The following is a 12,151-nucleotide window of genomic DNA, read 5'->3' on the forward strand; positions in this document are numbered from 1 at the left end:
CCAGATCTGTGCCTTGACACAATCTTGTCTCGGAGCTCTACGGACAATTCCTTCGACCTCATGGCTTGGTTTTTGCTCTGACGTGCACTGTCAACTGTGGGACGTTATATAGACAGGTGTGTGCCTTTCCAAATCATGTCCAATCAGTTGAATTTACCACAAGTGGACTCCAATCAAGTTGTAGAAACATCAAGGATGATCAATGGAAACAGGATGCACCTGAGCTCAATCTCGAGTCTCATAGCAAAGGGTCTGAATACTTATGTAAATAAGGTTTCTGTTTTTAATACATTTGCAAAAATGTCTAAAAACCTGTTTTCGCTTCGTCATTATGGGGTATTGTGTGTAGATGGCTGAGGAACACACTGTTACTAAAGGACCTAGTGAGGCGTTGCTAAGGAACACACTGTTACTAAAGGACCTAGCGAGGCGTTGCTAAGGAACATACTGTTACTAAAGGACCTAGCGAGGCGTTGCTGAGGAACACACTGTTACTAAAGGACCTAGCGAGGCGTTGCTAAGGAACACACTGTTACTTAATCCTTTAAGAACTGAGCCTTATGAAGGACATGCTTTTCTGCAGTATATCGTCACACACAGGACGGATTGAGTTATAACGTTACTGTAGATTATGAGATTGAGTTATAACGTTACTGTAGATTATGAGATTGAGTTATAACGTTACTGTAGATTATGAGATTGACTGAGTTATAATGTTACTGTAGATTATGAGATTGACTGAGTTATAACGTTACTGTAGATTATGAGATTGACTGAATTATAACGTTACTGTAGATTATGAGATTGACTGAGTTATAACGTTACTGTAGATTATGAGATTGACTGAGTTATAATGTTACTGTAGATTATGAGATTGACTGAGTTATAACGTTACTGTAGATTATGAGATTGAGTTATAACGTTACTGTAGATTATGAGATTGAGTTATAACGTTACTGTAGATTATGAGATTGAGTTATAACGTTACTGTAGATTATGAGATTGACTGAGTTATAACGTTACTGTAGATTATGAGATTGACTGAGTTATAACGTTACTGTAGATTATGAGATTGAGTTAACGTTACTGTAGATTATGAGATTGACTGAGTTATAACGTTACTGTAGATTATGAGATTGACTGAGTTATAACGTTACTGTAGATTATGAGATTGACTGAGTTATAACGTTACTGTAGATTATGAGATTGACTGAATTATAATGTTACTGTAGATTATGAGATTGACTGAGTTATAACGTTACTGTAGATTATGAGATTGACTGAGTTATAATGTTACTGTAGATTATGAGATTGACTGAGTTATAACGTTACTGTAGATTATGAGATTGACTGAGTTATAATGTTACTGTAGATTATGAGATTGAGTTATAACGTTACTGTAGATTATGAGATTGACTGAGTTATAACGTTACTGTAGATTATGAGATTGACTGAGTTATAACGTTACTGTAGATTATGAGATTGACTGAGTTATAACGTTACTGTAGATTATGAGATTGACTGAGTTATAACGTTACTGTAGATTATGAGATTGACTGAGTTATAATGTTACTGTAGATTATGAGATTGAGTTATAATGTTACTGTAGATTATGAGATTGACTGAATTATAATGTTACTGTAGATTATGAGATTGACTGAGTTATAACGTTACTGTAGATTATGAGATTGAGTTATAACGTTACTGTAGATTATGAGATTGAGTTATAACGTTACTGTAGATTATGAGATTGAGTTATAACGTTACTGTAGATTATGAGATTGACTGAGTTATAACGTTACTGTAGATTGAGATTGACTGAGTTATAACGTTACTGTAGATTATGAGATTGACTGAGTTATAACGTTACTGTAGATTATGAGATTGACTGAGTTATAACGTTACTGTAGATTATGAGATTGAGTTATAACGTTACTGTAGATTATGAGATTGAGTTAACGTTACTGTAGATTATGAGATTGAGTTATAACGTTACTGTAGATTATGAGATTGAGTTATAACGTTACTGTAGATTATGAGATTGACTGAGTTATAACGTTACTGTAGATTGAGATTGACTGAGTTATAACGTTACTGTAGATTATGAGATTGACTGAGTTATAACGTTACTGTAGATTATGAGATTGACTGAGTTATAACGTTACTGTAGATTATGAGATTGACTGAGTTATAACGTTACTGTAGATTATGAGATTGACTGAGTTATAACGTTACTGTAGATTGAGATTGACTGAGTTATAACGTTACTGTAGATTGAGATTGACTGAGTTATAACGTTACTGTAGATTATGAGATTGACTGAGTTATAACGTTACTGTAGATTATGAGATTGACTGAGTTATAACGTTACTGTAGATTATGAGATTGAGTTATAACGTTACTGTAGATTATGAGATTGACTGAGTTATAACGTTACTGTAGATTATGAGATTGACTGAGTTATAACGTTACTGTAGATTATGAGATTGACTGAGTTATAACGTTACTGTAGATTGAGATTGAGTTATAACGTTACTGTAGATTATGAGATTGACTGAGTTATAACGTTACTGTAGATTATGAGATTGACTGAGTTATAACGTTACTGTAGATTGAGATTGACTGAGTTATAACGTTACTGTAGATTGAGCACTGCTGAATTGTCATTGTTGTTGTTTTTATTATACATTCCTGTTAATCTATTTATATTTTTTATATGGTTTTAAAGAATTTTTTTTATATTTAGAATTAAGAATGAATTATGTTTTATATTGTTAACAAAGGAGAATGTTTTTGCAGTAGAGTTGAATATTGGGCTGTTCCGTGGACTTCTCATCAGAGCATTGAGCTGTTCCGTGGACTTCTCATCAGAACATTGAGCTGTTCCGTGGACAGAACATCAGAACATTGAGCTGTTCCGTGGACAGAACATCAAAGCATTGAGCTGTTCCGTGGACTTATCATCAGAACATTGAGCTGTTCCGTGGACAGAACATCAGAACATTGAGCTGTTCCGTGGACAGAACATCAGAACATTGAGCTGTTCCGTGGACTTATCATCAGAACATTGAGCTGTTCCGTGGACAGAACATCAGAGCATTGAGCTGTTCCGTGGACTTCTCATCAGAACATTGAGCTGTTCCGTGGACAGAACATCAGAACATTGAGCTGTTCCGTGGACAGAACATCAGAGCATTGGGCTGTTCCGTGGACAGAACATCAGAGCATTGAGCTGTTCCGTGGACTTCTCATCAGAACATTGAGCTGTTCCGTGGACTTCTCATCAGAACATTGAGCTGTTCCGTGGACTTCTCATCAGAACATTGAGCTGTTCCGTGGACAGAACATCAGAGCATTGGGCTGTTCCGTGGACAGAACATCAGAGCATTGAGCTGTTCCGTGGACTTCTCATCAGAACATTGAGCTGTTCCGTGGACTTCTCATCAGAACATTGAGCTGTTCCGTGGACTTCTCATCAGAACATTGAGCTGTTCCGTGGACTTCTCATCAGAGCATTGAGCTGTTCCGTGGACAGAACATCAGAGCATTGAGCTGTTCCGTGGACTTCTCATCAGAACATTGAGCTGTTCCGTGGACTTCTCATCAGAACATTGAGCTGTTCCGTGGACTCCTCATCAGAACATTGAGCTGTTCCGTGGACAGAACATCAGAACATTGGGATGTTCCGTGGACAGAACATCAGAACATTGAGCTGTTCCGTGGACAGAACATCAGAACATTGAGCTGTTCCGTGGACAGAACATCATAACATTGAGCTGTTCCGTGGAAAGAACATCAGAACATTGAGCTGTTCCGTGGACAGAACATCAGAACATTGAGCTGTTCCGTGGACAGAACATCAGAACATTGAGCTGTTCTGTGGACAGAACATCAGAACATTGGGATGTTCCATGGATAGAACATCAGAACATTGGGATGTTCCATGGATAGAACATCAGAACATTGGGATGTTGCAAAAGCAGGATCAGTAAGTTAAGCCAGATAAGAGTAAAATATATCTCCTGATTTACTGATATATTTAGAAAGCTGAACTTGAATATGGTTGTTGGTTGTCAAGTCAGTTATACCTTGAAGTTATTACAATGATGCCAGTTTCAAGTCTCATCTCAGGCTTATCTCTTGAAAAGGTGACATTATTTTAGAATGTTTGTTAGCTGGCTAACTGTGCAGCCACCAGACCTCCATGTTTTAATAAACGCTCCAAACCACCAGACCTCCATGTTTTAATAAACGCTCCAAACCACCAGACCTCCATGTTTTAATAAACGCTCCAAACCACCAGACCTCCATGTTTTAATAAACGCTCCAAACCACCAGACCTCCATGTTTTAATAAACGCTCCAAACCACCAGACCTCCATGTTTTAATAAAAACACCAGAGATGCGTTTCCATCAAATTGACTTGTTGCGTGATGGCTTAGTGCACATAAAAATACTTTTTGCGGGTAAATTCCCATGTACCGAATAAAAAATACATGTTAAATGGGTTTCCATTGCATTTCCAACTCTACTGATGGTTTTCTCACGAAAAATGTTGCGTTCTATAGTGAGTGTTCCCACTCTGTTATTGGCACGTGCGCTCTAGCCAAGAGCGCACGTACAGCCAAGCATCGATGATGTCACCATAATAAGAACCTCAATATTTATTGGAAAGGAGCATCAAGATCATCCCCGTGCCCTTTCACCACCCTGAGAAGTTCATCATCAAACTGGTAACTGATGCTATAAACTCCTAGTCCGCCACAGTGGACGCGTCATAATACCCATAAAACCTAGCGGTCAAACAGGGAAATGGTTCCAATGCCCAAACAACATATCAATGATGTCGCTCTTGCTGCTGGTGACTCTCAGATCCACCTCTACGCAGACGACACCATTTTGTATCCATCTGGCCCTTCATTGGACACTGTGTTAACAAAACCTCCAAACGAGCTTCAATGCCATACAACACTCCTTAAGTAGCCTCCAACTGCTCTTAAACACTAGTAAAACTAAATGCATGCTCTTCAATCGAACGCTGCTGGCACCCGCCCACCCGACTAGAATCACTACTCTCGGCGGGTCTGACCTAGAGTATGTGGACAACTACAAATACCTAGGTGTCTGGTTAGACCGTAAACTCTCCTTCCAGACTCGCGTTAAGCATCTCCAATCCAAAGTTAAATCTAGAATCGGCTTCCTATTTCGCAACAAAGCCTCCTTCACTCATGCTGCCAAACATGCCCTCGTAAAACTGACTATCCTACCGATCCTTGACATCGGCGATGTCATTTACAAAATAGCCTCCAACACTCTACTCAGCAAATTGGATGTAGTCTATCACAGTGCCATCCGTTTTGTCTCCAAAGCCCCATACACTACCCACCACTGTGACCTGTACGCTCTTGTTGGCTGGTCCTCACTACATGTTCGTCGTCAAACCCACTGGCTCCAGGTCATCTATAAATCACTGCTAGGCAAATCCCCGTCTTATCTTAGCTCATTGGTCACCATAGCAACGCCCACCCGTAGTATGCGCTCCAGCAGGTATATCTCACTGGTCATTCCCAAAGCCAACACCTCCTTTGGCCGCCATTCCTTCCAGTTCTCTGCTGCCAATGACTGGAACGAATTGCAAAAATCTCTGAAGCTGGAGACTCTTATCTCCCTCACTAACTTTAAGCATCAGTTGTCAGAGCACCTTACCGATCACTGCACCTGTACACAGCCCATCTGTAATTAGCCCACCCAACTACCTCATCCCCTTATTTTGCTCATTTGCACCCCAGTATCTCTATTTGCACATCATCTCTTGCACATCTATCATTCCAGTGTTAATACTAATTGTAATTATTTTGCACTATGGCCTATTTATTGCCTTACCTCCATAACTTGCTACATTTGCACACACTGTATATATATTTTCTGTTGTATTTTTGACTTTATGTTTTGTTTACCCCATATGTAACTCTGTGTTGTTGTTTTTATCGCACTGCTTTGCTTTATCTTGGCCAGGTCGCAGTTGTAAATGAGAACTTGTTCTCAACTGGCTTACCTAGTTAAATAATGGTTAAATAAAATTAAACTTTTTTTTTAAAATTATACCAAAAAAATTATACGAAGTAGTTCTAAAGTCCCCTACGGAAAAATGAATGGCGGAAAAACGATTAGAATCATTTCCGGATTTTACCGCTAGGTTTTGTATACTGTGGTACTCAATTGACTACATCAAAGCAGCCTGTCTGTCAGCGCCCCCAGGTGGTGCTCCTACCAAACTGCAGAGCTCTCAGAGCAGCCGCTTTGCGATCTTTTTACGACAGTCGACCGAGTCCTCAAGGTTGCCAATTTAACGATGGGTTTCTTTTTAGAATTATTATAGTATCTTACTGCGACTACCTGACAAACACTGGTAGAGGCGGGCCTTATGATGTTATCTAAAGAACTTGTTAAAAAACGTGGCTATATTGATCGCAATGTCATACTGATTAAGTAATTATGACACAGCTCAAAAAACAGAGTGCACATGAAATGACTTGAGAGAGTTGGTGCTACATCAGCTGAAATTACATTCTGTAGCTTTTTTGACCCAACCTGGCAACCTAGTTTAGGACGGGGGAAGGAGAGCCGTAAAGCGTTGTGTTGTGATCAGAGAGGTCATTGGAAAGTGAGCAGATAGCTGCCTGGGCTGGTTCGGGTGACTGAAGGACACTTTATTGCTATCAGCCATTCCAGAACCGGAGTAGCTCCAGCGGGAAATAAAAGGTATTTAGCGACTAAAACTAACCAAGGCGAAATGCTCCGTCTCGTCCTGCGGCTGAGGAGTTCTTCGGCGATTCCCCGGTGCCGCGGTGCACTTCCTGGGCCTGCCGTGAGCTCTCGTCCCTCTCCGGGACCTTGTCATCTGAGGCGTTACCACGGGTTTGTCCGGTCAAGGACTGTTTGTAATGGAGGTAGTTTGAACACCGTGGTGTTCTCCAGCAGAAAGGCCCTGCTGCAAGCCCCCATGTCCGCCAGCGGCACCCAGCGCTTCTACAACCTACCGCCGCACCAGAAGGTAACCTTAGTGAGGTAGCTAGCTAGCGTTAGCTTGTTAGCCAGCGAACTAGTTAACTTTGTACTTGTGTGGGCTATGACTAGAGGTCTTCTCGGATCCCAGAAATAAGATCCGAACCGAATTGGATACGTTCAATTCCTACATGACCCCCACAGGATCCTGTAAATTATTATTTTTAAATCAATATCCGATCCGAGGTGGACCAGATCCTACCCAAAACATGTCCGAGGTGAGAGAGAATGGGATCCAAATTGGGTCGGGTATGTATCCGACCCAAATGGATCCGAAAAAAAAAAAAATGCAGCATTATTGCCATGCAAGCCAGTGAAATTGTTATGAATTGTCTGTCAGTGAACTTTAACCCTTTCAGTTTTCCTTACATGTAAATTAAGCAGTGATTAGGATCGCCCAAGGAGACCCAAATAACATTTTTTTATTGAACACTCTTGCCAATAGTTATACAATGTTACATATGTTACATATATGTAACATAGGTCAGAAAGGGGTGCAAACAGCACAGTTTCAACCAGTGACGGTCAGTGCCGTTTAAAATGAGGGAGGACACTTTTTTTATTTATTCATGAGCATGGCCTTATTTCTATTACAGCATATTGGATGACTGTCATTCATATTCCATTCACCCAGTTCAATGTAACATCTATAGGTTTAGGCTACTACATGATACTCTAATTTTCCCAATACCCTTCATGAGGTTGCTACAACCTAGACTATGAATGAAACATTTGAGGTGACAGACACATGGACAGACAATGACACATTCAATACCGCCTTGCACACTCTTGCCTGCATCTAGCTGGTCTAGGGTGAATTCATTAGTCCAACAGTTGCAAACGAGAGTTTCTATTGGACAAATTCAGGTATATTTATCCCCGTTTCGTTCCATTTGCTTAAGATTATTATTTTCAACAGAATCGGCGGAATGAATACACCCCTGATCACGTGTAAACACTTTCATAGCAGCCACGTTGTATTCCTTATTCCTTCTTGCATCTATGCACTCTCCTCCTCTCACCTTTTCCCTTCACTTGTGGACTTCAATGAACAACACATCAGCTGTATGTGACCAGGCTAAAAAAAACTTTCCCAGCAAACCCATGTCATAACCGCTACACACAGCCTACATCGTTGTCCCCATATTAGCTAAAGTAACGTCATAGCTAATAGAACTAACGCGTTAGTAAACCCACTACAATCATGCAGTAATGTTGCAATAAATAAATACAATCATGCAGTAAGGTGGCAATAAATTAATTAAACCAAAAGTTTACCTTGACTTGGAAGAGTTCCAGTGTTGTGTTGGATAGTCATAGCCAGCTAGCTAAAATAGCATCCCTCTGTTTGTACAGGGTGTTTGAGTAGGCTAAACTAGCTAGCTGCTCCTTCATTTAGGAAGAAATTAATTTGTTCAACTATTGCCTCATTTTGACTTGTTTTAAGGACATTACATCAAAGTTGGATCAGCCTGTATTGTGGTTTTCCACTTTAATTTTGAGTGTGACTCCAAATCCAGACCTCCATGGGTTGATACATTTCATTTCCATTGATAATTTTTGTGTGATTTTGTTGTCAGCACATTCAACTATGTAAAGAAAAAAGTATTTAATAAGATTATTTCATTCATTCAGATCTAGGATGTGTTATTTTAGTGTTCCCTTTATTTTTTTGAGCAGTGTTTTAATACAGCCCACCAGAGTATACTCACAGTACTCACTCCATGCAATAATAACACACTAACAATACTTTGGAGAAAATGGTCGTTGTTCAACCTGTCTGAAAATGCATTGCATATCATGCCAACACTAGTTGCAGTAACTCCTGACTCTCATTGATGTCAATAGATATATTACAGTTAAGATGGGCAGTTTACTCACTTTTTGGCACTTGCAAATTTGGCCCATAGGCAGTTAACACTATCACCCCCCCCCCCCCCCCCAAAAAAAAAAAAAAAGTGGTGATCCCACTGGCTATAAGGTGAATGCACCAATTTGTAAGTCGCTCTGGATAAGAGCGTCTGCTAAATGACGTAAATGTAAATGTACTAAAGAGATCCAGACTCTGAATGTAATTTTTCGAGTGGCTATACTTCGCCAACAATTCATTATTTTTGTCTCTGGACATCTAATGAGCATTTTGCATTCATTGAATTTTAGAAACTCACCTTTTTGACAACGTACGAGACTGTTTCCTGTTTCGGAGGAGCAGAGCTGCCGTGTTGACAAGCTGCAGAGTTGAGCCATTTAGTGACGATTTCCAATTTGGTAATTAAGATGGTCTCAAGGGTTTATTAGGATCTTATCTAGAAGAGTTGAGTTTTGATGATTTAAACCCTTTGATCAATATGGGGGTTGTCTATAGCACTATGGGGGTTGTCTATAGCACTATGGGGGTTGTCTATAGCACTATGGGGGTTGTCTATAGCACTATGGGGGTTGTCTATAGCACTATGGGGGTTGTCTATAGCACTATGGGGGTTGTCTATAGCATTATGGGGGTTGTCTATAGCACTATGGGGGTTGTCTATAGCACTATGGGGGTTGTCTATAGCATTATGGGGGTTGTCTATAGCATTATGGGGGTTGTCTATAGCATTATGGGGGTTGTCTATAGCATTATGGGGGTTGTCTATAGCACTATGGGGGTTGTCTATAGCACTATGGGGGTTGTCTATAGCACTATGGGGGTTGTCTATAGCATTATGGGGGGTGTCTATAGCACTATGGGGGTTGTCTATAGCACTATGGGGGTTGTCTATAGCACTACGGGGGTTGTCTATAGCATTATGGGGGTTGTCTATAGCACTATGGGGGTTGTCTATAGCATTATGGGGGTTGTCTATAGCACTATGGGGGTTGTCTATAGCCCATGTGGCATGTTGATTCTCGTGCACTTCAGCCATGCATGTGTCTATGTGTGTGTCTCTTCACAGTCCCCGCTGTTCCATATGGTGTATTTTTATCAGTTTTTTAAATCTGATTCTACTGCTTGCATCAGTTACCTGATGTGGAATAGAGTTCCATGTAGTCATGGCTCTATGTAGTACTGTGCGCCTCCCATAGTCTGTTCTGGACTTGGGGACTGTGAAGAGACCTCTGGTGGCATGTCTTGTGGGGTATGCATGGGTGTCTGAGCTGTGTGCTAGTAGTTTAAACAGACAGCTCGGTGCATTCAGCTTGTCAACACCTCTTACAAAAACAAGCAGTGATGAAGTCAATTTCTCCTCCACTTTGAGCCAGGAGAGATTTACATGCATATTATTAATGTTAGCTCTCCGTGTACTTTTAAGGGCCAGCCGTGCTGCCCTGTTCTGGACTTGGGGACTGTGAAGAGACCTCTGGTGGCATGTCTTGTGGGGTATGCATGGGTGTCTGAGCTGTGTGCCAGTAGTTCAAACAGACAACTCTGTGCATTCTACATGTCAACACCTCTCACAAATACAAGTAGTGATTAATAACAGTGTGGTAGTAATGAACGGCAGCCAGATAACAGTGTGGTAGTAATGAACGGCAGCCAGATAACAGTGTGGTAGTAATGACCGGCAGCCAGATAACAGTGTGGTAGTAATGACCGGCAGCCAGATAACAGTGTGGTAGTAATGAACGGCAGCCAGATAACAGTGTGGTAGTAATGAACGGCAGCCAGATAACGGTGTGGTAGTAATGACCGGCAGCCAGATAACAGTGTGGTAGTAATGAACGGCAGCCAGATAACAGTGTGGTAGTAATGAACGGCAGCCAGATAACGGTGTGGTAGTAATGAACGGCAGCCAGATAACGGTGTGGTAGTAATGAACGGCAGCCAGATAACGGTGTGGTAGTAATGAACGGCAGCCAGATAACGGTGTGGTAGTAATGAACGGCAGCCAGATAACGGTGTGGTAGTAATGAACGGCAGCCAGATAACGGTGTGGTAGTAATGAACGGCAGCCAGATAACGGTGTGGTAGTAATGAACGGCAGCCAGATAACGGTGTGGTAGTAATGAACGGCAGCCAGATAACGGTGTGGTAGTAATGACCGGCAGCCAGATAACGGTGTGGTAGTAATGACCGGCAGCCAGATAACAGTGTGGTAGTAATGACCGGCAGCCAGATAACAGTGTGGTAGTAATGACCGGCAGCCAGATAACAGTGTGGTAGTAATGAACGGCAGCCAGATAACAGTGTGGTAGTAATGAACGGCAGCCAGATAACAGTGTGGTAGTAATGAACGGCAGCCAGATAACAGTGTGGTAGTAATGAACGGCAGCCAGATAACAGTGTGGTAGTAATGAACGGCAGCCAGATAACAATGTGGTAGTAATGAACGGCAGCCAGATAACGGTGTGGTAGTAATGAACGGCAGCCAGATAACGGTGTGGTAGTAATGAACGGCAGCCAGATAACGGTGTGGTAGTAATGAACGGCAGCCAGATAACGGTGTGGTAGTAATGAACGGCAGCCAGATAACGGTGTGGTAGTAATGAACGGCAGCCAGATAACGGTGTGGTAGTAATGAACGGCAGCCAGATAACGGTGTGGTAGTAATGAACGGCAGCCAGATAACGGTGTGGTAGTAATGAACGGCAGCCAGATAACGGTGTGGTAGTAATGAACGGCAGCCAGATAACGGTGTGGTAGTAATGAACGGCAGCCAGATAACGGTGTGGTAGTAATGAACGGCAGCCAGATAACGGTGTGGTAGTAATGAACGGCAGCCAGATAACGGTGTGGTAGTAATGAACGGCAGCCAGATAACAGTGTGGTAGTAATGAACGGCAGCCAGATAACAGTGTGGTAGTAATGAACGGCAGCCAGATAACAGTGTGGTAGTAATGAACGGCAGCCAGATAACAGTGTGGTAGTAATGAACGGCAGCCAGATAACAGTGTGGTAGTAATGAACGGCAGCCAGATAACGGTGTGGTAGTAATGAACGGCAGCCAGATAACGGTGTGGTAGTAATGAAGGCAGCCAGATAACGGTGTGGTAGTAATGAGGTAGTAATGAGGCAGCCAGATAACGGTGTGGTAGTAATGAACGGCAGCCAGATAACAGTGTGGTAGTAATGAGGTAGTAATGAGGCAGCCAGATAACGGTGTGG

At 41.6% G+C, this 12,151-nt stretch overlaps 1 protein-coding gene across 1 annotated transcript in view; it reads left to right on the forward strand.

The window, feature by feature from the left end:
- Nucleotides 1-6,641: 6,641 nt before the first annotated feature.
- LOC311100333 (dihydrolipoyllysine-residue acetyltransferase component of pyruvate dehydrogenase complex, mitochondrial-like) overlaps nt 6,642-12,151 on the forward strand; it is a 49,500-nt gene continuing 43,990 nt past the window's right edge. The window contains exon 1 of the mRNA XM_084141219.1: nt 6,642-7,054. Coding sequence (XP_083997345.1) covers nt 6,794-7,054 — 261 coding nt within the window. The 5' untranslated portion in view covers nt 6,642-6,793. The remainder of the gene's footprint in view (nt 7,055-12,151) is intronic.

Source organism: Coregonus lavaretus (assembly GCF_964263955.1).
Source record: "Coregonus lavaretus genome assembly, chromosome: 24".
Classification (NCBI taxonomy): Eukaryota; Metazoa; Chordata; class Actinopteri; order Salmoniformes; family Salmonidae; genus Coregonus; species Coregonus lavaretus.